The 27,507-nt window shown below is 44.2% G+C and overlaps 1 protein-coding gene, 1 long non-coding RNA gene and 1 other non-coding gene across 4 annotated transcripts in view; 2 read left to right on the forward strand and 1 right to left on the reverse strand.

Annotated features, from left to right (window-relative positions):
• Positions 1 to 716: 716 nt before the first annotated feature.
• LOC136324481 (uncharacterized) lies at positions 717 to 22,175 on the reverse strand. The gene is made up of 3 exons (XR_010729099.1): positions 22,014 to 22,175; positions 6,249 to 6,369; positions 717 to 1,357 (listed from the first exon to the last, which is right to left on the reverse strand). It is a non-coding gene; the product is annotated as an uncharacterized lncRNA (long non-coding RNA).
• A 127-nt stretch (positions 22,176 to 22,302) lies between these two features.
• ACO1 (aconitase 1) overlaps positions 22,303 to 27,507 on the forward strand; it is a 59,843-nt gene continuing 54,638 nt past the window's right edge. The window contains exons 1-2 of one of the 2 annotated variants that reach the window (XM_066257394.1): positions 22,324 to 22,459; positions 22,671 to 22,955. Coding sequence is in view for 1 of the 2 variants with exons in the window: in XM_066257393.1 (XP_066113490.1) it covers positions 22,317 to 22,459 (143 nt within the window). In the remaining variant the exon portion in view is untranslated. Of the gene's footprint in view, positions 22,460 to 22,670; positions 22,956 to 27,507 lie in introns of both variants that reach the window. The other variant, XM_066257393.1, reaches the window with a different exon arrangement.
• Positions 27,348 to 27,476, forward strand: LOC136327519 (small nucleolar RNA SNORA30/SNORA37 family). Its single transcript, XR_010729719.1, has one exon. It is a non-coding gene; the product is annotated as a small nucleolar RNA SNORA30/SNORA37 family (small nucleolar RNA).

Here is a 27,507-nt window from a genome sequence, read left to right on the forward strand (position 1 = left end):
AAACTCCTGTTTCCACGGGGACATCAGAATCAGCTGGTCACCTTTTTCTTCAAGATCAGAGTCACAAGTTCACAGGGCTTTACATTTAAGATTCAGAACCACTATCACCAGTCAGGTAGTGTCATCTCCTCATGTATATGGGCAGCTAATTTTCAACAAAGAAGCCACTTGAAGAGATTCCATCGGGGCATCTTCATTTGCAACACTTATAATTAATGAGTTTAGCCAATGAACATCAATGCCTGCTCAGGTCACAAAAAAATATAACAACAACCAGAAATTAGGTACCTCCTAATAAAAGTACACAACATCATCTATAAAGTATTCTTGTGCAAAACATGAAAACATAACCAAGGTTCAGGATACACGTACTGTATCTACTTTGCAGGATACACGTACTGTATCTACATATAATGAAATCAAGAATATGCACTTAACAAAAGACAGTTATTAGAGCACTATAGAACAAACAATTATTTCTTCAACAAATAAACTGTAAGAAAAAATAGAATGTACAAATCTGTAAATTAACAGAGAAAAAGTTGTGGACCTAATGTAATCAAAGCAAATTGTAGGTCAGTTAGGAAAATTTGAACACAAATAAGATATTTTATGACATTTAAAAAATATTTTTAACTTTGTTAATATAATCATGATATTGTGGTTATGTTTTTAAAACAAAATATATGAATATATGATACATTTAGTTGTATAAAGCTGGGTATTTTCTTCAAATTACCAAGTGTGGGGAAGAATTGAGTGAGGATAGGAAAGAAACAATATTGTCCAAGACTTTATAATTGTGGAGTCTGAGTCATGGGAACATGGGAGTTTATTATATAATTCTTTCACTTTCTCATATGTGACTTGACTACAGTCGAGCCAGTGACCCCTTGCTCAATCCAGCAACCCTGTGTTCAAGCTGGTGAACCCTCACCCAAGCCAGATGAGCCCGTGCACAAGCCAGCAACCTTGGGGTTTCAAACCTGGGTCCTCAGCATCCCAGATTGACACTCTATCCACTGTACCACCACCTGGTCAAGCACCAGTCAGCTTTTCTATGTACTGTATACACATTAGCTCATTCAATCTTTGTTACAACTGTAAGAGGTAAGAATTAGGCCCTGGCTCAGTAGCTCAGTTGGTTAGAGCATGCTCCCTGTAATCAAGTTTGTAGGTTGATCCTGTTCAGGGCACATATAAGAATCAACCAATGAATGCACAACTCAGTGAACCAACAAATGAATGCATCTCTCTCTCTCTCTCTCTCTCTTTCTTCTTCTTCTTCTTCTTCTTCTTCTTCTTCTTCTTCTTCTTCTTCTCCTTCTCCTTCTCCTTCTTCTTCTTCTTCCTCTTTCTAAAATGAATAAATTTTAAAAAATTATTACCACTTTTTTTTCAAAATGGGGAAACTGAGGCACAGGAAAATGAAATATTTTTTCCATGTGTCACAACTACAGTAGTAAAAGTAGAATCAGAATAAAACTCAGGATAAAAGACAACTGATTCCAGAGATCGCAATTTTTAGTTATTATACTGTAGGCCAGTATAAAGTTAATGCTAGACATGTCCCTTTCTACCCTCCTCAGTCCTTGGCACCATGGTCATAAATCATGGCCACAAGCTATGGAAGAGAGAATAATAAAACTGCAGCTCATGTTTTACTAAAGACAAAGGAACTGAGTCACCAGGTATTATTATCAAGGAGAAACAACACAAAACAGCCCCTACACATCCCCTCTACCCCCTGCTTGCCTGCTTGCCTGCTGAAGCATCACTTCCCATAGACAAAGAGTTTCACTTGAGCAATTGCTCAGGGCTTAGCTATAAAAACCACAACCCTCCCCCTCGGTGAGGTGCAAAGCTTTCATCTACTTGCTGCCATCAGTGCTGCCCCTGTATGTACTTAGTAAAGGTTCTGTCTTCTCCATATCATCTTCCTTGTGGTTTCTTTGGAATCTTGCAACAACACCAGACAGATAGATTTTCTGGGTCTGGACCTCCAGAGTTATGATTGGCATAGTTGACAATATTATGCAATCCCAAGCAACTCCCATGTTGAGTTGGCCCCTAGTGACATGCTGAGTGAGAGAATATGGTGGGGTGGGGGGGTGCATATCCCAAGCTGGTCAGCTAGCTGCCAGTGGCATGATATTGCCATGTTGGGCACACCCCTGAAAGTCCCATTAGTGTCCTAGCTGCTCTGAAGGTGGTGGAGGGCCATGTGGAGTTGAGTAAGAGGAAGGACTTAAGAAGAGCCACGGGGGTACTTACATGGCCCCTCCTGGGTGCTTTGTGCACCGTAACTCAGGAACAGTTAGCTGTCAAATCAAAAGTACAGAGTTTGAAGAAGAATTTAAGCTAGAAAGGGACACGCAGTTTATCCAAGCTGGTAATAAGGAGGCTTTGGGGAAACATCTGGAACAGACTAGTGAGCAGTTAGCAGAACTATCCTGCCACTTTGCTCGCAGTCGGGGCTGCCTCTTGGCTTTAACCCAGGTCAGAGTGGTCTCTCAAAGCAGATAAAACCCATGGGAGTGGGACCTGACCACTGAAAGTGACTCTGACTCTGATGGTGACAGTGAAATAATGGCTATTGATGAGGAGGAGGCAGAGGCGCCCCTGTCAGTCTGCCTGGTGGTAATACAGAAGATTAAGTCTCAGCAACCAAGGCTGCTAGGAGAGGCTCAGCCTCTCCCCACCCAGCAGGTCATCCATACCACGGCTCAGCTGTATACTCAGGCAGAGCTGGTTGATCTGGACTAAAGTGCCCCAGGAAGGTGTTGCCTGGCTTTTATGCCTGTGAGACTTGATGCAGATGGTGTTTTTCTAACGGGGGAGCTATCCTGAATATCTGTATTCCATGTCAGAGGTCACCAACCCATGCAGGGCCCAGGCGACAACAAAGCAGATGCTTTGGTGTGAGTGTACTGGCTAGAAGATGCTCCAGCAGCAGACACTGCCAAGTGGATACTCCGAACCCACACATGCAGGTTAAAGAACCATGTGGGAAACTGTTAAGGCCTGGGGCCTCCCACTCAGATACACAGAGGTAAGTGACTGCATGTCAGCAATGTGTGCTGAGCAATAACCACGTCCCCTCATCTGTGACAGAAGGAAGATATGCCAAGGTGGAACACCCCTGACCCAGTGACAGGTGGACTACATTGAACCCTAGCCACACAGTAAGGGGTCCTGTTTGACTTAACCTGCATGAATACCATCACAGGTATTCTACAGGCTTACCCGAGTGGAAAGGCTAACAACCAAAGAGCAACCATTCAGGGGCTCAAGCAACAACAGTGTGCCTCATACAGTACCCCAGAAGCCATTGATAGTGAGTCAGTGATCAGAGGACTCACTTTACTGGACAGCTAGTACAAAAATGGGCTGAAGCCCTCCTCATTGACTGGCACTTTCATCTCCCATACAACCCGATGAGGCTGAACTCATAGAGTGTTACAACAACCTCTTGAAGGATGCTTTATGGACTGACACGCTTTCCAGGGTTGGACAACATGACCAGCAGATGCCATTCAGGCGCTAAACGAACAGCCAAGGGGAGGACAGGCAGCCCCATTAGCACAATTAACTCAACCATGGATGGTGTCCATTCACATTCAGATCTGTGCCAGCCTGGACCTCAAACAGGATTGGGAGGGAGGGGCAGGGAGATCCCACTGTCGCGCCGGTGGGTGGGGACAAGTAGGAATCCACAGCACGTTCGCGGAGTAGGTGTAACTTTTCAGCATCTCCTTCCTCAGGGCAGCCAGATGAGCTGGATTCTTGAGAGCTAAGAAAAGTTTTTACATTTTTAAAAGGTTGTAAAAATAAGAAGAGGAGCAGAAAGAGTAATGTGCCTACAACAACTTTAAAAAGCTGCCAACCCATACCCTGGTGCCTTGCTGTGATCCAGTGAGTTTCATGTGGAAAATGGGAGCAGGGGCACATTGCTCCCCACTTGCTGGTGCTGCGAAGTTAAAGACAGTCCACAGTGATGGGGAGTGTGGCTGCAGGGAAAATATGACCGAGTCACACATCTCAAAGCATGAGGTCTTTGGATGGTCACAAGAAAACAGAAGTGGCATCTGAACCAAAATCAACCAAATCTCTGAGAGCTAGAAGCTACAACCAATATAGGTCAGACAGACAGATATTTGTCAGAAATTGTCTCTTTGAGTTTCAAAACTATTTGCATATTTGTAATTACACATCTCAATAAGTGTCTGCATCTTTCACCTCATTTTAATTTGATTTTTCAAAGACTTGCATAGTTTATTTTTTCAAAGACACAGTTCTCAGAATTAGTCAGTTCTCTATATTTTATAGTGTATTAATAATTTGTTACTAATTTATATTTTTAGTTTTTTCTAACTTTATTAATTTCTTTTTTAATAACTACAGAACTTAAGTCTATGCATTTACCACTAAGTACAGCTTTGGTTACTTCTAAAATATTTAAGGAGTGGGGGAGAGGGAGAACTGTGATGTTTTTTTAAAAACTGTTACTAATTCAGCAATATAGCCAATGTTCACAAAGTAGCTCTTGAGAAATACAAAGACTGCAAATTATAAAACAACGCAAATTCCAGTCCATGATTTTAAAACAGAACATGACAAATAAAATGATGTGATTTTATGAATGTGTTTCCAAGTAGGGACTGGAGGCAGATATAGAAGTAACACGATAGCCATGAGTTGATAATTAACGGGAGCTGAGTGGTGTCTATACAGGGGCTCATTATACTAATCTCTCTACTTCTATAGATGGCTGAGATTATTCATAATTTAAAATTTATTAAATAAGGCTTTAAAAATTACTGAAGTTCTAAATTTCCTGTTTGGCAAAGTTTGGTGCAGTTGCAAGACAAGTGTAATAAATTGAATAATTTTTCTCAATGTAAAAACTAAATTCTACAACTCTAAATTTGAGGCTGGTCATTTCAAAAAAACATCCTCCAGCCCCTACTCCCTAGAAAACAAATAGATATCTGCCAGCATTTGGAATTTTACCCTAACTACAAGCTAATAGCAATGTTATTATTTTATGAATATTGGCATGTAGGGGTTTTACCCTACTCACAAGCTAATAATAAGGTTGCTATTTTATGAATATTGGCAGAAGACACAAAACTCTTAGGTCATAGAAAATGACTTGATTACTCACTGCACAGCAAGCAGCATGAGCATCAAATCCCCTTGTGGCAGGTCCCTGGGGATGATGTGCTGGGGTCCAGAAGAATGTAATGCATGCAATGGGATTGTTGCAGATGAGAGTCACTGAGTTTAAGAACTTACCACTTTACAGTGAGTGGTAAGAAAGCCTAAATGTACTTTGGCCCAGACTCAAAAGTTATAAATTCTTAGACGATATTGTTTCATCTATACCCTTACTCAGTTTTTCTCCCTATCCAATAATTTTGAAGCAAACACCTGACTTTAATAATTCCAGCCCTCAGGGTTGCTCTCTGTAAGCACAACCCAGAGGAATGGCATGGGTCAAAAGCAGTTTGGGCACAGCCAGCAAAAGTGTGCAGGGATGCCTGGGCCATGGAAGATTGCCTCCCCATCAATCCACCCATTATCCCTACACCTCTTGGCTTCTGGCAAACTTTCACCAGAATATGTCAGTCTGTTGGCCATTCTGATTAATTTAACCAACATAGCTGTTCTGTCTAATCTGTTTAATTCATCTCGTGGAGCATTTAATTGAAGCTGCCATCAGCAGGACTCCCAAGAATGAGATGAAGTTAAGCTGCAATGTTGACCTCAACTATGCCTTCCAGGGTCCTGGAGTCCTACAACTGTCCCAGAGGACACCAGAACATTTTATTTCAGACAGTCAGGATGTAGTCTAGCTTAAGGCCAGACCTTTATGTATTGTACACATGCAAGGGGGTTTACACCGACCTGCCCATCATTGGTGTCATTGCCAATAATTATTGGAGGCAATAATTGGGCCAGAAACTACCTCCATCCCCAATGGAGAAATATTCTGTGGCCCATTTCCAACCATATACAAACATATAACCCAAACAGGCACAGGTAACTCCTATTGAGATTTGCCATTAAACATGATCTGGGCCAGCATTTATATTGGTTAGCTGAAGTCACATGGACAATGTCACTAAGTGGATGTGTTTTCCTCTTCATACATAGCATAACCCAAGACTCTCAGCCATCAGAGAACCATGTGAATTTGTAACAGTCACAATGAAACAAGGTTGTGTCAACCCATGTGTTTGTACCTGTTTAAAGGGGTCCAAGTTGGGAACTGCTGTTGATGGCATCAGGCACAGCAGGATAATTCGGGTTCAGCCAAGTCCTCACTGTCAGGTGGTTCTTATTTGACAAGTGGCAGTACTGGATCTAGACAACAAAGAAATGATTAACTGTACATCTGAGGTCTAAGGTGTTCCCACCAAAGATGCCAGGGTTGTTAAATCTCTCAGCCTGCAAGTGTTGGACCAGAGAGCAGGCCAGACAGCTAAATCATTGGCAATATCCCAAGGGTCAGTAAAAAATACAGCTTTCATCATTAGCCAGAGTTATAAGAATCTCCTGGGATCTGACTAGGCGTTGGCACAGTGGATAGAGCACCAGCCTGGGATGCTGAAGACCCAGGTTCGAAATCCCAAGGTTGCTGACTTCAGTGTTGGGTCATCCGGCTTGAGCACTGGTTCACCAGCCTGAGTGTGGGGTTGCCAGTTTAAGCATGGAGTCGCCAACTTGAGCATGTGATCGTGCCCCCATGGTTACTGGCTTGATCCTGAAGGTCACTGGCTCAGCTGGAGCACCTTGGTAAAGGCATATATACTGCTCACAAAAATTAGGGAATATTTCAATATGAATATGGAATATGAGTATGAATATGGATATGAGAAAGCAATCAATGACAACTAAGACTGCTGCAACTATGAGTAGATGCTTCTCATCCTTCTTGCCTCTCTCTCTAAAATGATCTTGAGCTCTACCCACTAACAGGATTACCACAGCAGTTTTCAGGGTGGCAGCCCACTGGCACTAATAGGTTTCAACTCAGTTGAACCATCAGTGAACCAGGCCCAGGAACTAAGGTGAGCCACTGTGAATCGAGGGCAATGTTGAGCCAGTGTCTTTACTTCAAGTGGCATAATGCAAGTAAAGTTTCCCCAAAGCAATGGCTGCTGCTTTTTCATATAAGCTGAGATGCTGCTAGAAGCAGGTCACAAAATCTTTCAATTTCCATTTGACAAATAAGATGTATTGGGCTTTTACCTTATTAATTGTCAATTCTTATTTGCACCCCAAAATGGGGACATCAGGCTGCAGTGTCACAGGCCTCTAGTACAGTTCAGGTGTTTCCGTTCAATGATAGTCAGTCTCTTGTTCCTTCTATTTAAAAAAAAAAAAAAAGTGTAGTGGTGCCTGCTTCCGGAAGGTGGCAGTGTTGCTTTAGGAAATTACCTTTGGGTTCCGCAGCAGTTAAGTCTTGAACTAAAGCTGTAATTTCTATTTCTTTTCAAATTTTTTTTTCATTCTTTTTCCAAGACCATGGGGAAGAGGACCAGAGTTAAGTCTCTGTGTGCCAGGGAACCTGAATGGACAAAAACCTTCTGGACTTCATGAGCATTCACAGTACAAGGATGTACAACATAAGTATCAATTATATATTCAGCACTGAAAAACACAATGGTACATTGACCAAAAAGTCCACCCTTACAAGGTGAGTGCAATTGCAAATGGGATTGGTATCATAGTTTTCTTTTCTGATAGTTCATTATTGGCATATAAAAATGCAACTAATCTCTGGATATTTATTTTGTATCCTGCTACTTTACTAAAATTCTTTATAGGTTCTAGTAGTTTTTTGGTGGAATCTTTAGGGCTCTCTATATACAGTATCATGTCATCTGCGAGCAATGACAGCTATATTTCTTCCTTTCCAGTTTGGATGCCTTCTATTTCTTCTTCTTGTCAGATTGGTGTAACTAGGACTTCCAGTATCATATTAAATAATAGTGGTGAAAGTGTCAGCCTGTCTTGTTTCTGATCTTAAAGGACACGTTTTTAAGTTTTTCGCCATTGCAAATGATGTTGACTGTGGGCTTGTCATCTATGCTTTTATTATGATGAGGAATGTAAACTCTATTCCCACTTTGCTTAGGGCTTTCATCATAAATGAGTGTTGGATTTTATCAAATGCTTTTTTGCATTGATTGATATGATTATATAATTTTTATCCTTCATTTTATTTATGTGGTATATTATATTAATTGATTTGCAGATATTGTACCAAACTTGCATTCCAGGAATAAATCCTACTTGATCATGGTGTATAACCTTTTTAATATGTTGCTAATATTTTGTTGAGGATTTTATAGCTATATTAGGTATATTGGCCAATATTTTTCTTTCTTTGTAGTGTCTTTATCTGGTTTTGGAATAAGATCATGCTGGCCTGATATAATGAGCTTAGGAGTTTTCGCTTGAATATTTTGGAATACAATAATTTGAGGATAGGTGTTAGTTCTTCTTTGAATGTTTGATAAAATCCACCTGTGAAGCCATCTATTGAGGATTTATGTTTGTTGAGAGTTTACTGATTACTGCTTCAATTTCATAAATTATAATCGGTCTGTTCAGATTTTCTCTTTCTTTCTAATTTAGTCTTGGAAATTCATATGTTTCTAGGAATATATTCATTTCTTTCAGATTATCCAATTTGCTGATATATAGTTGTTTATAATATTTTCTTACAATCCTTTATATTTCTGTGGTGGCAGTTGTTACTTCTCCTCTTTCATTTCTTATTTTATTTATTTGGGTCTTCTATAGTTTTTTTCTTGATGAGCTAGGTTAAAGATTTACCAGTCTTATTTTTCCAAAGAACCAGCTCTTGTTTTCATTGATCTTTTGTATTATTTTTTCAGACTATTATTTTATTTCCTCTCTGATCTTTATTATTTCCTTCCTTCTACTCACTTAGGATTTTTGCGGTTGTTGTTCTCTTTCTAGTTCCTTTAGGTGTAATTTTAGATTGTTTATTTGAGATTTTTCTTATTTCTTGAGGTAGGCCTGTAACACCATGAATTTTCCTCTTTAGGACTGCTTTTGCTGTGTCTCATAATTTTGGGGTAGTTGTGTTCTCATGTTCATTTTTCTTGAGGTAACTTTTGATTTTACCCTTAATCTTGTTGTTATTGTTTAGTAACATGTTATTTAGTTTTGATGTGTTTTTCAGTTTAATCGTGTGATTGATTTCTAGTTTTATACCATTGTGGTCAGAGAAGATGCTTGATATGATTTCAATATTCTTAAATTTATTGAGACTGGTTTTGTGATCTAATATGTAGTCTTTCCTGGAAAATGTTTCATGTGCACTTGTAAGAAATTTATATTTTTCTGCTTTGAAGTGAAACATTCTAAAAATATCAATTAAAGTCATCTGATCTAATGTATCATTTAAGGCCTCTGTTTTCTTGTTGACTTTCTGTCTGAATGATATATTTATTCATGTTAATGGGGTATTAAAACTCCCTACAGTGACTATATTAGTGTCCATCTCTCCTTTTATGTCCATTGATATTTGCTTTATACATTTAGGTACTCTTTTTTTGTGTACATAAATGTTTACAAGGATTATATCTTCTTGTTGGATTGATCCCTTTAACATATATAATGTCCTTCTTTGTCTCTTATTCTAACGCAGGGGTCCCCAAACTATGGCCGTGGGCCACATGCGGCCCCCTGAGGCCATTTATCTGGCCCCGCAGCACTTCTGGAAGGGGCACCTCTTTCATTGGTGATCAGTGAGCAAAGCGCGGCATCGCTCACGTACAGTACTACTTCCAGTGAAGCGGGACACACACATCACGGCTCCAGAAGTGCATCATATCACTTGTTATGGCTAGCAGTGACAAATATGGAACTGGACATTGACCATCTCATTAGCCAAAAGTAGGCCCATAGTTCCCATTGAAATACTGGTCAGTTTGTTGATTTAAATTTACTTGTTCTTTATTTTAAATATTGTATTTGTTCCCATTTTGTTTTTTTACTTTAAAATAAGATATGTGCAGTGTGCATAGGGATTTGTTCATAGTTTTTTTTATAGTCTAGCCCTCCAACAGTCTCAGGGACAGTAAACTGGCCCCCTGTGTAAAAAGTTTGGGGATCCCTGTTCTAACCTTTGTTTTAAAGTCTATTTTGTCTGATGTAAGTATTGCTACTCAGCTTTTTCTGGTTTCCATTAGCATGAAATATCTTTTCCCATCCCTTTTTTTGCAGTGTGTGTGTCTATTGATCTGAAATGGGTATATTGCAGACAGCATATGTATTGGTATTGTCTTCTTATCCATTCAGCTACCCTATGCCTTTTGATTAGCACATTTAATCCATTTACATTTAAAGTGTAACAATGATAGATATGTATTTATTGCCAGTCTTCTTTATAATTATGTTTCTCTTTTTTGTTGTTGTTGTTCTTTCTTCTTTTAAAAGAAGTCCCTTTAATATTTCTTGTAATACTAGTTTGGTGGTAATGAACTCCTTTAGAATTTTATTGTATAGAAAGCTTTTTATTTCTCCTTCAATTTCAAATGATAGCCTTGCTGGAGGAAGTACTCTCATTTGTAGGTCCTTGCTTTTCATTACTTCAAATAGTTCTTGCCAATCCCTTCTGGCCTGAAAAGTTTCTGTTGAGAAATTAGTTACCAGTCTTATGAGAGCTCCCTTGTAGGTAACTGTTTTTCTCCTTTGTTTTTAAGATTATCTTTTTGTCTTTAACCTTTGCCATTTTAATTATTATTTGTTTTGGGGTCTTTGGGTTCATCTTGTTTGGGACGATTTGTGATTTTTGGACTTCTTTATCTTTTTCCTTTACCAGTTTTGTGAAGTTTTTAATCATTATTTCTTCAAATAGGTTGTCAATTCCTTTCTCTCTTCTATTTCTAGTACCTGTATGATGCAGATGTTGTTGCACTTGATTTTGTCCCAAAAGCCTTTAAACTAGCCACATCTTTTAAAGTTTGTTTTTCTTTTTGTTGGATTCTTTGATTGGATGTTTTCCGCTACCTTGGCTTCCAAATCACTGATTTAATTCCTCTGCTTCATCTTACTTACTATTGTTTTTCTTCTATTGAATTCTTCATTCCAGATATTGTATTCTTCCTTTCCAACTGGTTCTTTTTTATTTTCAATTTGTTTTAAGACTTTATTTATACATTTTAGAGAGGGAAGATTGAAAGAGAGAGAGAGAAAGAGAGAGAGAGAGAGAGAAGGGGGGAAGCATCAACTCCCACATGTGCGTTGACCAGGCAAGCACTGGGTTTCAAATCAGCAACCTCAGCATTCCAGGTCTACATTCTATCCACTGTGCCAGCACAAGTTAGGCCTGAGTGGTTCTTTATTATGGTTTCTATGTCTTGTTTTATGCTTACTATCTCTTTATTCAAGTTCTCACTGAGTTCGTCCACTCTTCCCCTAAGTTCCTTGATCTTTGTAATCATTGTTTAAACTCTGTCTCTGGTAGGTTGCTTGCCTCCGTTTCATTTAGTTCTTTCTCTGAGGATTTTTCCTGTTCATTAATTTGGGGTATATTTCTTTGTTTCCCTGTTTTGGCTGCCTCTGTACTTGAGTCTATGTATTAGGTAAATCTGCTGTGTATCCCAGTCTTGGTATGATGGCTTTATGGAGTAGGTGTCTTGTAGGACTCCATGGCACAGTGTCCCAGATCACTTGTGCTAGGTACTCCAGTAATGTCCCTTATGTGAATTATTTGAGCCCCCCTTTTGTAGGTGATTCTTGATTATTGTTAGCCTGTCCATGGATGGGGTTGTCCCTCCAGCTGTCTTTGAGGATCAATCTTAATCACAGTGTATGAGCTGCCATATGGGGGTTGACTTCCCAAAGCTGTATTTATCCCAATAGGGTCTGATGTGTGCCAAAATATCCATTTGGCATCAGCTTGAGGGACTGCATTTTCCCTACCTTTGGACTCCTTGTGACCCTACCCGAAGTTTATTTTCTTACAGGTTATATACCTTTACAGTATCTAAGCAGCTTGCATGTGATCTCTTTGTTTAAGGTTTCCCAGGACTCAAGGAGAGGGGAGGGAAAGTTTTGGTGGGGTCAGCAAGGGAGAAGGAGTTTCTAGATCACTGGTCATAGTTACATACAGATTCTGCTATTCTTGCTTTGTATTATAACTATGGGATATACGTAATTTTTCACTGGCTGATCCAGTTACCCTTGCTGGCTCCTTTCCCCTCTATTCTTTTCGTTTCTTCCTTCTCAGGGAAGAGGGGGCTTGTCCTTCCTTCCTCATTCCCCCCTTTGAGACTTCAGAATTTCTTTTATACTGGAGTCTCACATTCTTTATCTGGTCCCAAGGGGAAGGCCTGATAGTGGTGGGTAAGGTATACACGGGCTGTGGTTCGTTGCTGTACTGTGGCCTCTATCATGTTCCTTATGCTGTTTATTAATAGTGGCAACAAACACAGACCTATTAAACAAATTCCTAGGAGTAGTAACACTGCTCCTATAAGGGTTTTAAACCTACTAAAGGCTGAGAACTATCTCCCAAAAAGGCTACTGGGGTTTACTGGAGTTTCCTTTAACTTTGGTCTGGGCTATTGTTGGTCCTTCTATCCATTTCCCCTATCCTCCTGCTGCTATTTTTATTTTAAATATTGTTGTAGTAGGAGGATTTTAGGATTATAATAGACATAGGGCTGGTTATCCCCTAGGTCACACACTGAATATTGAGTCTGATTATAGGTACAGGTCCCTTTCTGAGTTCCCTTACACTCGTAGAAGCTCTAGAAAAGCAAGGTGGTGGAGACCTTTTGGTCTTCTTCGGTGACATAGATACACAATTCACAGTCCTCTGCCCTAGTTCCCCCTCTGTCCCCAGAGTCCAATTATAAGGAGTCCCATGGTGAGATTCCTCCAGCTTCGGTTGTGCGTGGACCAGCCAGCTCCTGGTTTGTGGCTGGAGCAGGGCATGTTGTCCTTCTCAGTGTCAACTTACAAGGGTTGGCAGGGTTAGTCTCTGCTGTCTACAAAGATATTTCTTCTGGGGCTGCAGGCTTCAGCTAGCTGTGGTGAATTAAGGCAGGTATGCCTTCTACCTTGGCAGCAGTGGGAGTGGTCAGAATCAGTGTAGGGTCCCTTCCACCTGGGTCAGAGGGGAGATGGATTCTAATCCTTGACCCACACCTGGTCTCCTGGGGAAAAAGAATGGACAAGGGCAAACAAACTGAGCAGAGCCCTATATAGCACCTACTTGGATATAGTACCAACTACCTTGCCTAAAGCCAGGGGTCCCCAAACTTTTTACACAGGGGGCCAGTTCACTGTCCCTCAGACTGTTGGAGGGCCGTACTATAAAAAAAAACTATGAACAAATCCCTATGTACACTGCACATATCTTATTTTAAAGTAAAAAAACAAAATGGGAACAAATACAATATTTAAAATAAAGAACAAGTAAATTTAAATCAACAAACTGACCAGTATTTCAATGGGAACTATGCTCCTCTCACTGACCACCAATGAAAGAGGTGCCCCTTCCAGAAGTGCAGCGGGGGCCGGATAAATGGCCTCAGGGGGCTGCATGTGGCCCGCAGGCCGTAGTTTGGGGACCCCTGCCTAAAGCTTTTAATTGCCTATGTAGTTCTATTTCTCCTCATTCTCGGGGAGTCCCTGGCAAGCTACATAATATTGAGAGAGGCCTATTGTATAGCAACACCTCATAAGGTGAATATGCGGTGTTCTTAGAAGGGGTGCACTGAACCTTAATACTAGAGGCAAAGCTTGTACCCATTTAAGACCTGTTTCCTGACATAATCTGCTAAGCCTAACCTTAGAGTCCTATTCATGCTTTCCTCTTTTCCTGAGCTCTGAGGTCTGTATGCCATGTGAGGCTTCCATGTGATGTCCAGCGCTTGAGCTGTCCCTTGTACTATCTTAGCCACAAAGGCCACGCCATGGTTGGAGCCTATCCGAAGTGGCAGTCCAAACCTTGGAATTACTTCTCTGAGCAATGCCCTTGTTACTTCTCTAGCCTTTTCAGTCTGAGTGGTGTAGGCTTCTACCCATCCTGAGTAGGTGTACACTAACACCAACAGGTACTGGTAACCTTCACTCGGGCATCTCGGTGAAGTCCACCTGTATATCCTCAAAGGGGGCTGCCCCGTAGGACTGAATACCGGGGGCACTGAAGGTCCTTGTTTCACATTATTCTGATGGCAGGTTGAGCAGCGCAGGCTTACTTTCCTGGCTAGGGTTGCCAAGAGAGGGATATAGAAATATTTCCCTAGCAGTTTTTCAATCTTTTCTTGTCCAGATGGGTGGCAGCATGCAAAGCCTGGGCTACTGCTGGCCCCAACTGGTGGGGAACAACAACTCTACCATCTGGCAGTTGCATCCAGCCGTCCTTTAATTCTTTGGCTCCCTCTTTCTCTACCTTTTCTCTCCCTCGGAATATCCAGGTACAAGTTCCAGGGCCCATGGGATGAGAGGAGCTATAGCACCCTTGTGGTAGGGCAGGGTAGAAGCCCTCTTTGCATCTGCATCTGCTCTGGCATTTCCCTGGGCTTCTACCGTTCCTCCCTTCTGGGGTCCTCAGCAGGGGATCACTGCTACTTGTTCTGGCTTCCAGACTGCTTCCAGCAGCTGGAGAATTTCTCTTGGATATTTAAGATCTTTGCCCCTAGCAGTTAGGAGTCCTCTCTCTTTGTAAACTGCTCCATGCACTTGGAGAGTGAGAAAGGCAAAACAGGAATCTGTAAAGATATTCACTCTTTTCCTTTCACTGAGCTCTAAGGCTCCAGTCAGGGCAATCAGTTCTGCCTGCTGAGCAGAAGTACCTTTGGGTAAAGGCCGCACCTCTATAGTCTCTGTTAGAGTTACTACTGCATACCCTGCCTGCTTCTTCCGTCCACATACAGCTCCCAGTCAGGCTCCCTCAGGGGTTGATCTAGCAAGTCTGGCCAGCTGGAGTATACTGAGTCAAGTACTTCTAAGCAATTGTGCTGCGGCTTTCCCTCATTCACAGGGAGCAGTGTCAATGGATTTAAAGTGGTACTCACCTCTATTACTAGTCTTGAGTTTTCATATAATAAGCTCTGATACTTAGTGAGGTGGGCATTTGTAAGCCAGTGATGTCCTTTGGCATTCATCAGAGTCACTACTGTATGTGGCACCCACACTCTCAGGTCTTGTTCTAAAGTTAGTTTGTCTGCCTCTTGCACCAGCATGGCGGTGGCTGTTAGAGCTCTCAAGCAGGGTGGCCAGCCCTTTGCAACCCCATCTAGTTGCTTGGAGAGGTAGGCTACTGGTCTAAGCCATGACCCCAAATCCTGGGTTAATACACTCACTGCTGTCTTGCTCCTCTCTGAGACATACAGGACAAAAGGTTTTGCAAGATTAGGAAGACCTAGCACTGAGGCAACTTGTAATTCCTTTTTAAGAGTCTGAAAGGCACAGTCTCAGTCCTGTTCTGGCCCCCAGTCCATGGGCTCCTTTTCTCCCTGCTTTGTGACTTCATGGAGGGGTTTGGTCAGTACTGCAAAGTTGGGGATTCATAAATGGCAGAATCTTACTGCACTCAGGAACTCTCTAACCTATCTCCTCGTGATAAGGACTGGGATGTTCTGAATAACCTGTTTCTGTTCTACCCCTAGCCTCCTTTCCCCTGTTAGAGAATGAATCCCAAGTATTTTACTTGCTTTTGGCAGATCTGGGCCTTCTTCTTTGAGACCTTGTATCCATTCTTCTCTAGATGGCGTAAAAGCTTGTCTGTTCCTCGAGCACTTCCTTGGAGTCTCATGAGGTCATCCACGTACTGAAGGAGGACACATCCTATGTCCTGTGCCAGAAACCTCTCGAGGTCCCAAGCAAGGGCCTCCCCAAAGATGGTAGGGGAGTTCTTGAACCCTTGCGGGAGCCAAGTCCAGGTATACTGCACCTTAGGCCCTGTAGCTGGGTCCTCCCATTGGGAGGCAAACAGCTCCTGGCTTTAAGGAGCCAGCCTTATACTAAAAGGCATCTTTTCAGTCTAAGTAAGTGAACCATGAGACTTGAGCAGGGAGGAGGCTTAGGAGTGTATAAGGATTTGGTACCATTGGGTGCAGAGTCACTGCTGCCTCATTTATAACCCTCAAGTTCTGTACTGGCCAATAATCATTGGTTCCCAGTTTTTGACAGGGAGCAAAGGAGTATTCCAGGGTAACTGGCACAGGATAATAATGCCATGTTCCTTGAGCCTTTGTAAATGTACCTGGATTCCTTCCAAGACTTCCCTAGGAATCAGGGCATTGTTTCTGGCTGACAGGCAGTGCCCCAGGTTTTAACTCTATCTGCACTGGCACTTGGTTTATTGCCAGCCCAGGGGTGGGGATGGGGGTTCTTCAGCCCAGACTTCAGGGTATTTTTGAATTAGTTTTTGGTTTGGCGGCTTCCCAGATGCAATAGCAAAACCCCTCTACTCCTCCTCTCTGGGAATGGTAAGAGTTAGAACAAGCCTAGGCTTAGGCACCAGTTGAAACCTCCCAGCTAGGGGAGGAGAGCCTGGGCCTGATTCTGGCGGTGCAGTGGGAGTCACCTCCAGCTCCGGCTCGGGCGAGCCTATGCTAGGACCTGATAAATCTGGAAATGACAGGCCTGAGTCAGTGGCAGTCTCTGGGGTGAACAGAGAGTCAGGTATGGATGGGTAGAGCCTCACTGACACATAAGGTGGAAGAGTCAGTTTCTGCTTCTTCTGGTTCACTAGGGGTTAACATTCTTGGCTTTGGCTGCTGCAGCGGCTTTCTGGGTCTGGTGGAATGCTTCCCTGCCTTAGCTACCAATACTGTAGAAGCCTGACCTCTAAGCCAAGTGGGTGGGTGCAAAACTAGTGTAAGTCAAGTGTCTATATTGGGAAACTGGTCGGGGTGGCCTGGATCTCTAGTGACTACCTACCATACCTTCTGTACAACAGACTTATCCAAGCTTCCTTCTGTCGGCCATTCTACCCCAAAAGCAGGCTATTCCTCGACTTCCCTGGGGACATAGTAACCCTGTAATCCCCTGAGAACCTTTTCTTAAAATTCTTGACCATCATGGCTAAAGGGGTGGGTTTTCCCTGTGAACTTCCCAGACCTGCTATGACAGACAAGTGACACCACAAGAAGGAATGGGGATAGGGGAGGGGAAGCCACTCCCTTCAGTCTGTCACCAGCCGCTCCCCTCGCAGAAATGGTGGGCCCTCTTGGCTTATGGCAGGCTGACATAAAATGTCAGCATGCAATTCTGCCTCTTAGCTGTACGAGGCACCCTAGAGAACCACGGTTTAGGACCCAACACTTGCTTCAGCCCTGTGGGAGAGAGTCAAAACCCTCTGCCAGTGTCCATCTCATTCACTCCACACTCTCTCCTTCACACAACCTCCCACATACCAGTGGAGGGTGATGAGTCACCACTCCTAACCCATGGGGCCCGTTCCCCACAACCTATGGAGGGTGACAAGTCACCCCTCCTAACCCATGGGGCCCATTCCCCACAACCTATGGAGGGTGATGAGTCGCCACTCCTGTGGGGACCACTCCCCACACCTGTGGAGGGTGCACAGTTGCCGCTCCTAACCTATGGAGGGCGATTAGTGACTCTCCGGAGGGTGATCAGGCCTCCCTTCTGCCCAGTAGGTCAGGACCCTAGCTAGCATCTCTTGCCCAGTTTTCCTTACCGTGGCTCTCACACGCCCTCATTTCCTTATTCCTTTGTTGTCTGGTCCTTACTGGGACTGGTGAAGGGGATCCCCCATCCTACAGAGGCATCCATACGGGGAAATCCCTGGTGTACGCTCAGCTGGCACGTCTGTAGGGCGGCTGGGGGCTCCCCAACAGGATGCCTGAAATCCACCAATTGTGGGCACCTTTCCTCTTTGGTTCCCGGCCAATGCACCATATTTTGCAGGAATCAAAGGAAGACAAAAACACCCAGACAACTTGATGAAGGAAGTAGGATTTATGAAAGCTGGCAGAGCACGTGGGATTGTAGCTTCAAAACACGGGCTCGCCTGACCTGTGGTGGCACAGTGGATAAAGCGTTGACCTGGAACGCTGAGGTCGCCGGTTCGAAACCCTGGGCTTGCCCAGTCAAGGCATATATAGGAGTTGATGCTTCCTGCCCTTCCCCCTCTCTCCCCCCTTCTCTAAAATGAATAAATAAAATCTTTAAAAACAAACAAACAAACAAACAACAACAAAAAAAAAAACCACGGGCTCCCCGAAGTTGATTTTCTTACAGGTTATATATAATATCTTATAGGATATTACAGTATCTAAGCAATGGGCATGTGATTTCTTTGTTTAAGGTTTCCCAGGACTCAATGAGAGGGGAGGGAAAATTTCAATGGGGTCAGCAAGGGAGAAGGAGTTTCTAGATCACTGGTCATAGGTACATACAGATCCTGTTATTCTTGCTCTGTATTTTAACTATGGAATATAGTTAATTTATCACTGGCTGACCCAGTTACCCCTTGTATTCTTTTCATTTCTTCCTTCTCAGGGAAGAAGGGGCCTTCCCCTCCTTTCTCAGCAGAAGCTTCTGGTGCTGAGGCTGCTAGGAAAAACGACACTGTTACCTCAACTGAAGACCCTTCTGTCACTGGGTGCAGGTCTGTGGTGGTGAGCCCTTACCTCACCTGAATGGCTCCTTCTCAGAAGGTCAGTAAATTACATACACAACTCTGGGCCACTTGCAGAATATATTGTGCTATGATGAATATATATCAGGCAGACCCTGTATGAGCATAGCAATATAACTCTGAACCTCTTAGATGTTTAGCTTTCACAACACATCATGAGAACCCAGTTCAAGAGGTGGTATTCAAGATGAGGAGAAAACTGCCTGGGGAGAAGGGGTAGGCAGATAGAGAAGATACTGAATTCCCATTTCAGATGGGAAGCATGCCAGGTGCCTTTGGAACCCCACAAGTGGCTGGAAATAGAGATCTGAAGAGGGCTAAGATCAATAAAGGAGATGCAGCAAGCTTCTGCTACAGGTGGCCGGGAGTTGGCATTAGAGAGAAAAGAAAACTCATCGGTGTCAAAAGTCATAGTCAAGTGAGAGTACAGAGAGCAGAAGGGCCTAAGAAACAGGTAAATGGGGAGAGCAGAGCACTCCAAAGCCAAAAGGAGATTAAAATTTCAGAGAAGGCTAGTCACCAGTGTCAAATACCACCGAGCAGTCAGCAAGGACAAGCACAGAAGAGACGCTGCTGCATTTGTAATAGGCATGTGTCAATGTAAAAAATAAATACTTTTTTTTTTCCAAACCGTAAGAATTTTTAATGAGTTTATCTGAGCCAAACTGTCAACCATTGCCGGGAAGCAAAATCTCAATGGATTGAGAAAGTGCTTCAGAAAATGGCAATTTCACCACTTATTTTATACAGAGACATAAAGGGATTACAGTATAAGAAATTGATTGGATTAGTGATAGATTAGGAAGGTGGGAGAAAGCAAGGCAGGGAAATCTAGGGGATTGAATAAAAAATACTGAAACTTCTTTTACATAGGCAGGAATAGATAGTTCATAGTTAATTAACATGATAACAATAACAAGGAGAGGATTTGTGGGTTCCTGCCCTGGTGGGACACTTGCCCTGGGGCGAGGAGCAGGAAAAGAAGATTACCTGCATGTTATCAAATACAATACAAGTATTGTAAATGCAAGATGACAGGCTAGATTAAGGTAAGCATTGACCCTTGTTAAAGAAAAATACCTCCCCTGGGGCGTGACTACCTGCCATGAACTGCTTTTAGTTGGAAAGTTTTCATTTCAGATCATCCTTTGTGGCTACTTTAGGCCTCTGAGTCTGTACGGCCACCATGCAGGCTTTCCCGGAGCTTGTCAGGTTCAGCATGTGGCCCCTAATCATTCACACGTGTCACTGGTGACATTCCCAAGAACAACAGTGGAGTGATATAGGGACTATTTCTTTCACATGTGTTCGCCACAGTGTTAACTAAGAAATTTCAATTCCCTTTATATACGTAGTTCTGATTTAATCGTTTCCTGTCAAGGATTACCAGTTATTCATATTATATGTTTCATCATTGAACATTAAAAAATTTTGCCTTTGGCCCTGGCTGGTTTGCTCAGTGATTGAGTGTTGGTCTGGCATGTGGATGTCCTGGGTTCAGTTCCCTGGTCAAGGCACACAGAAGTGCCCATCGGCTTCTCCATCCCTCCCCCTTTCGCTTCTCTTTCCCTCTCTCTTCTCTCCTCATGCAGCCATGGCTAGATTAGAGCGAGTTGACCCTGGGTGCTGATGATGGTTCCATGGCCTGCACCTCAGGTGCTAAAAAATGGCTCCGGCCATGGCCAGTTGGCTCAGCGGTGGAGCGTCGGCCTGGCGTGCGGGGGACCCGGGTTCGATTCCCGGCCAGGGCACATAGGAGAAGCGCCCATTTGCTTCTCCACTCCCCTCCCCTCCTTCCTCTCTGTCTCTCTCTTTCCCTCCCGCAGCCAAGGCTCCATTGGAGCAAAGATGGCCCGGGCGCTGGGGATGGCTCCTTGGCCTCTGCCCCAGGCGCTAGAGTGGCTCTGGTCGCGGCAGAGCGACACCCCGGAGGGGCAGAGCATCGCCCCCTGGTGGGCAGAGCGTTGCCCCTGGTGGGCGTGCTGGGTGGATCCCGGTCGGGCGCATGCGGGAGTCTGTCTGACTGTCTCTCCCCGTTTCTAGCTTCAGAAAAATACCAAAAAAAATGGCTCCGGTTTCAACGGCGCCAGAGCTTCAGATGGGCAGAGCGTTGCCTCCCAGTGGGCTTGCCAGGTGGATCCCGGTTAAGTGCATGTAGGAATCTGTCTCTGCCTCCCCTCCTCTCACTAAAAAACATTAAAAACAAAAAAGCAATTTTGCTTTTTGAAGGGCTGTCTCAGTAAGAATAAAAATTTAGCTGGATGTGTTCTCTTCCTATCTCCAGTGTTTCACCCACTCTTGTTGTCCCCCTACTCTCACGATCTTCCAAGGAGGGGTTGGACTCCTGTATTATTTTTCAGAGTTAGTCATGAACTTCTGGCATATGGTGAACACTCAAGGAAAGTTTGCAATGAATATGTATGGAACAACTTTAGAAAGTGGGTGGGAAGAAAGTCTTTTCCCATATTGGAAATACGTATAGTAAATATCCCTTTTCAAACTTAAATAGCTGTACTTTATAGTGTTGCATGCATGATGATGATGGAAAAAAAATGTGACCTTCTGAGTCAGACAAGCCTGAGGACTGAATCTTGGCTACGGGACACTACATATTTGCAAAATGCAGTAATATTCCTCACTTCATAGGGCAGTTGGAAGAGCTGAATTACGAAACATGTAATGACCCAATCAGAGGACCCTGTGCAGAGTAGGAGCATGGTAACTGGTAGCAGTCGGTATTAGCTATTATTCATTCAATAAGCTGTTTATTCAGATACTCAAGATAGAAAACTACAACCACTATGCTGCACGCCTGAAACTGAAACTAATATAACATTATATTGAAAACAAAACACTACAATAACTTTCCGTATGAGTCGGGTAGGAAGAGCTCATCACCTTTCATCTAAAAAGATCTAATCACTTCTTTGGACTCACATTTGCTTAAGCGGGCACAACTCCAACCAATCTACTGAAAGCAAATCCTGCAAAGAAAGCCCACAGTGTCAACTCTCAGACAGTCTCTACCTTAAGACCGGTGAATAGCATGCATTTTAAAATGTTTTCACACTTAAAAAAAATTACACATAAAAAAATTTGCATTTGTAACCATGGAAACATTGAGGTTCTATCCTGACAGCCTGACCCGATGCCCACTTGGCATGCTTTGCAAGGCATTTGGGAGGGGGTGGGTGGGTGTGTGCGTGTGAAACAAAGGCTAAGCCTTCGGACCAGTGAGACCATCACACCTACCCGAGCAGCCAAATAATGACGCCTTAGGGTGCTCTAGGCCAAATCGTTTTTAAAAGCTGGCTGCATTTCTTCCCCTCCCCTTACGACTCACTTGCTAGCGTGATCTGGGCAATCGCACGCCAGGTCCCAAAGTGAGCTAAAGTCACCCTGGTCCCAGGTTCTGGGCACGCAGGAACGGACCCGGGGTCCAAGAGGAAGTCGGTCTGCTCGCTGCCACGACCAGGTTAGCAATCCCCACTCCCACCAAGGGCGCAGTCCCTTCCGCGGGGACAAACTCCGCCCCGCCCCTGCGGCCACGGCTCGGTTTCCCAGCCAGTCCTCCGCCCCGCCCCCTCGGGCCCCTGCTCGGACCCGCTCCAGGCCCTGCGCCCCGCCCCTGCTCCGCCCCTCGGCGATGGGCCAGCCGGCTGGGGGAGGAGCGCGCCGGGGTCTGTGGCTGGGACTGCGCAGCTCACGGAAGCGCTCCCCGCAGCGTACTGGAGAGGCCCCGCAGCCTGGCGTCCGCCTGGCGGTCCGAGCCCTGCCGTGCCGTCCGCGGTGAGTACTGCCCAGGCCGACCCGGCGTCCCTGGGCCGGCGCGCGGGCTGCCCTGTCCCCGCAGTTGGCGTGAGCCTCCTTTGCGGTGTCCGGGACGCTCCCCGAGTGCGGCCGAATCGCTCAGAGCGCCCGGGGCGGGAGACCGGGAAGGCCGAGCGGGGAATTGGGGACTCGTTCTCCCTGGGGACTGATCTCTTCGCCTTGTCCCCAGGCCGTGCCGCGCGGGGACAGGGGTCGGGGACTGGGAAACGCTCTCCTCGTCCCTCTTTGCGGGTTGTGCACACCGCCCGCAGACCCGTCGCCGGTGTGCGGACCTCAGTGGTGATCCCTCGCCGAGCCCTGCAGGCCAGCGAAGCGGGCAGTCCGGACTCCGAGGAGGGTGTGCGGGCCTTGCCGGGTAGGCCTCGCCGAGCGTTGGCTGGCCCGATCGGAAGAGCTCCGAGGTGCCGGCGGACTGGGCAGTCCAAACCAAGAGAGGAGACGGAAATGGGACGAGGTTCGAAAAGACCCCTCGGTGGAAGGTGGACGGTGGACGGGTTGGGCACAGCCTACTCTACTACTTCTAAGTCCCAGGAGGGAGCACGGGCTGCCTTTCCTGTGCCGGCCAGCACGTCAGAATGGCACATACAGAACCCCCCCTGGGGGTCAGGGCCGTCGGGGCACAGCCTCTAGGATAGCAGTACTCAAACTTTTGGGAAGACTTAAAACCCGTTTACCCTCTTTAAAATTAGTATACTGAGGAGCTTTTGTTTACATGAGTTATCTTTCGGTATTTAGCATACAGAACAGAAATTTGTACTATACTTAATTCATTTAAAAAGAATCATGGACCTATTATAGATAAACATAACATTTTTATGAAAGTAGCTCTATTTTCCAAACAGAAGGTTACTGAGAAGAGCGGCATTGTACATTTTTGCAAATCTCTTGGCGGTCAGATTTCACAGTGGGCAGCTAGATTCTTAGATTTGCTTCTGCACTCAGTCTGTAGCAATATCACAGGTCATGTAGCCTTGGAGAACTTCACTGTGAACTGAAAACAGGAGAATGAAAAAAGCAGGTAGCACGTTGGTATTATTACAAAAGAGGTTTTGAACTTGTGGATTCCCAGAGTGCTCTGCACTACACCACACTTTGAGAACCACTGGTGTGGGGAAGTGCTTTTGAGGCATAAGTGATTGACCCTACTTCATGTTTGTGATCCTTCTTCTGAGTGAAAACACACATCATCCCCTGCTGTGAACAGTTAACCTTTGCTATTTGGGACCAGCCTTAACCTGACTTTGGAAACCAAGTACTGGGATCCCACATAAGCGATGGTGAGCCCTGCTGGCCTGCAAATTCAGAAAGGCTCACAGGAGGCTCTGGTTGTTTCTGTGCCTGCAAAGTGGACCTGTCTGTGCATCCAGATTGCAGCAGTGATGTGTCAGATAAGACCAGGGGCTTCAGAGAAGAGCCCACTGGGATCTTGCATCAAGCGTATAAGAGTTTGTCTGAGTTACCAGAAGTTATTTCTGGATGGAAAGGGATGTATGCATGCTTTTGGCTTCCTCCATTCTCATTTCTGTTTGCTGTTATGTAGCCTTGAGTTTGTTGGAATCTGATTCCCCAGTCTTGGTGCTCTTGCACTTTCCACTCTCAGCAGTGTGTCACAGTGAGTGGCCCTTTCAGCCCCTGCCAGAAAGCACTGTCCTGCGTCCTGGTGTGTGGTAGGGGGAACCCTCACTCGGTTATTTCCTTGAGTTCATGTTCTGTCAGCACAAGTCCAGACAGAAATTATATATGTCAGAGAAAAGTAGTTCTCTACTCTGAATTCCCTTTTGCTCCTCCATCCATAGAGCCTCTCACGCTCCACACTGCAGCCTACGCTTTGGAAATGTTGTAAGCACATGGGTATGTTGCATCTGTAGTTACACTGTCCACAGAGAAGCCAGTGGATCTAATCTCTGAGCACCTACTCTGTTCTTGATATAAAGATATTTATTGACCTCCTACTTACCACCTGCTTATCGAGTGCCCAGTTCTGCACTGGACACTGGGAAAAGTAGTAAACAGAAACAGATGCAGCCCCTGTCTCTCCAGAACGTACAGTCTGGTCACTTAGGGAACTGCTGGTAAATTGAGTCAGTGTACTGTCGGTGTTCACATGAAACGTGGTCCTGTGTGCAGAATAATACCCCTTCCAGATGTGTGCTAAAGAGCATATGCTGAGAAAGCCAGAGTCCCACACTGTGAAGATAATAATAAAATCAACATTTATTACCATGTGAGTGGCATAGAACTTCCTTTGCTTTCTTTTCTCCACTCTTTTATGGAGGAAATCAATCTCTGTGAGGCAGGCCGATTCTAGGGAAATGAGCTCCAGCCTGGTCCGAGTCACTAGGCCAGTCTTGGGCAAGGCAACTTTCCCTCTCTGGACCTCAGTCTATATATATACATCTTTAAAGTGAGGACTTGGGCCATTGATGTCCCAGTTTGGGACATTGCAGGTGCCTGAAGGAGCCAGTGTTTTGCTGCAGCTCATTTGCACTAGCATTTGTTTGCATTTCATCTCAGTTCTGTGTTTAGTGTTATCACATTTCTTAGCTTTAAGTAAGCCATTATGGGTATCCTTACACCGTGCAAATCTGCAAATGCTGTAAGTCAGCGGTCCTCCACTCTCAGCAAGTTGTTAAAAATTTACCAGCACACCATTGCTGTTGTCAGCCAGGGAGATACAAAGCAAACTCTTTAGCCAGGACAAACACACTGGATATGGAGTGTGTGAATCAAGTTCTTCAGATTTTTGATAGGGGGGAAAACAGGCTTTTTTCCCCACTATATTCTAGAACGTGGATCAGCAGACTTTTCTGTAAAGGATCGGATGTCTTTTACACTTTGTGGGCTCTGCAGTCTCTGTTGCAACTATTCAGCTCTGCTGTTAAACAGCCATCAACAATATGTAAAGGAATGGGCACCTCTGGGTTCCAGTAAAACTTTATTTACAAAAACAGGTGCTAAGCTGCAGTTTGCAGACCCCTGTCCTAGAATAGCAGAACAGGAACCATTTTTCAAGGAGGTATTTTCAGGAAAAGGATATTCTTTAGGACTTTATGAGTGAATGACTACCAGGGACTTGAAACTGCATGATAGACATAGCTGGAGTGACGACTGCAAAGGGTTTGAATCAAAGCGGAATCCATAGTAGATTGTTTAAAGGAGGACACGGCCGTGGATGGAGGAGGAGGCCTGTCTGGAGCCATCTCAGAAATACCTGGATGGATGGCTCTGCAGTCTAACCCAGTATGAATTTTGGGTGTTCTTAAGCAAAAATCAGTTGTATCTCCAAGCTGTTCTGACTCCAGTAGTAGGGACAAAGGAAATGTTAAAGAAAAAAAAAAAGAAAGAAAAAGGGAAATTGTTATATGTATATATATATTATATACTGTATACGTAATGGTATGTACATGTATGTATGTATATATGAGTATTCCTGTATCTATATATGAACCCAAGTTGTATGGGTGTGTGATAGCATACTCCATGTATTTTAAAATTGACTTAAAAATGTTTGGAAGACAGACATACTAAACTATTAACTGGAGCCAGTTCTGGGCAGTGTGGAATGGGTTGCAGGGGAGACTGGGGATTTTTACTTGTTACGTTTTGTAATACCATATGTCTGCCTACCCTGCATCATTCGTGTATGGCTTTTACAATATAAAAACAAAACTGAAAACTAAAATCCCAACAACCTATACTTTTAAAAGGAAAATAGTTATTTCTCCAGTAAGAATGTTACTACCACCTCCTCACCCCCAATAAAACAATTTATGTTGCCTGACCTGTGGTGGCACAGTGGAGAAAGCATCAGCCTGGGATGCTGAGGCCCCAGGTTCGAAACCCCGAACATCAAGGTCAACATCTTGAGCCGTGGGACCATCAACATGATCCCATGGTCGCTCACTTGAGCAAAGGGGTCACTGGTTTGGCTTTAGCTCCACTGGTCAGGTATGTATGAGAAACAATCAATGAACAATTAAAATGACACAACTACGAATTGATGCTTTTCATTTCTCTCCCTACTGTCTTTCCCTCTCTCTCTCTCTCTCTCTCTCCCAAAAACCCCCCAGAACAATTATGTTAATTGTCACATAACGGTTCCAAAAAGTATATATGATAGTAGTTATATTAACTCAAAATAATCTTGAGGGAGAGCCTTCTCAGATCAGAACATTGTTTTAAACAGTGTTGTTTGACTTAACTCCTAGATTAAAGTGTTCTTTAGTGAACTATCATGCAGCCCTTAGGTGGTGTAAAGTGCTATTTCACAAAATACCTGGAAGTAGTTTTTAAAATTTAAAAACGTATTATCAACATCTGTTTCCCTGTGCTTCTGTCTTTATGAGGAGAGAAAGCAGGTAACTGTATGTGTGGGTGTGCACATGTATGGACCAAGGCACAGCCTCTGCCAGACACAGTACTTTCCTCTGAGGGCTGAAGCACAGCTGGTTTGTAACTTTGCTTCACTTTACTGATTAGTATTTTCTAGCTATATTAAACAGGTATTAAATTTGATAGGACAAGTATTAAATTAGACATAACCAAAAATACCCCCTACAGTTACTTGAACACATAGCTCACTGAGAACAACACAGTTGCCTTCATTTTTCTTAGACGGACCTACCACCAGCTTGCCCAGGAACGGACCCCTGCTACTCCCTTCCTCCTGGTGTGAAGTTGGGAAGCAAGAGCAGAGTGAGAGGCGTGGGAAACCAAGAGCAGGCACAGCGGACAGCAGACAGGCCACTGCCACATTATGCTGTGTCTACTTCCCCGGGTGGAGGCTGCAGCCTCGGCCCAGCCTCGCCCTCCAATCAGCACAGAGGCTAGGCAGTTCTTCATTAGACCAGCACTTTCACAGGTCCTCCCCACGGCAGCAGGGCCAGGATTTGGTACCTGGTGCTAAAAGAAGACCCTTGATCGCATCCTTGCCCTGGGACTGTGCCAGTGGCAGCTGTCACACTATAGCACAGAAAGAGAAAGGACAAAAAAAGTTCTTTATAGGA

The sequence above is a fragment of the Saccopteryx bilineata genome, chromosome 2, assembly GCF_036850765.1.
Source record: "Saccopteryx bilineata isolate mSacBil1 chromosome 2, mSacBil1_pri_phased_curated, whole genome shotgun sequence".
Taxonomy (NCBI): domain Eukaryota; kingdom Metazoa; phylum Chordata; class Mammalia; order Chiroptera; family Emballonuridae; genus Saccopteryx; species Saccopteryx bilineata.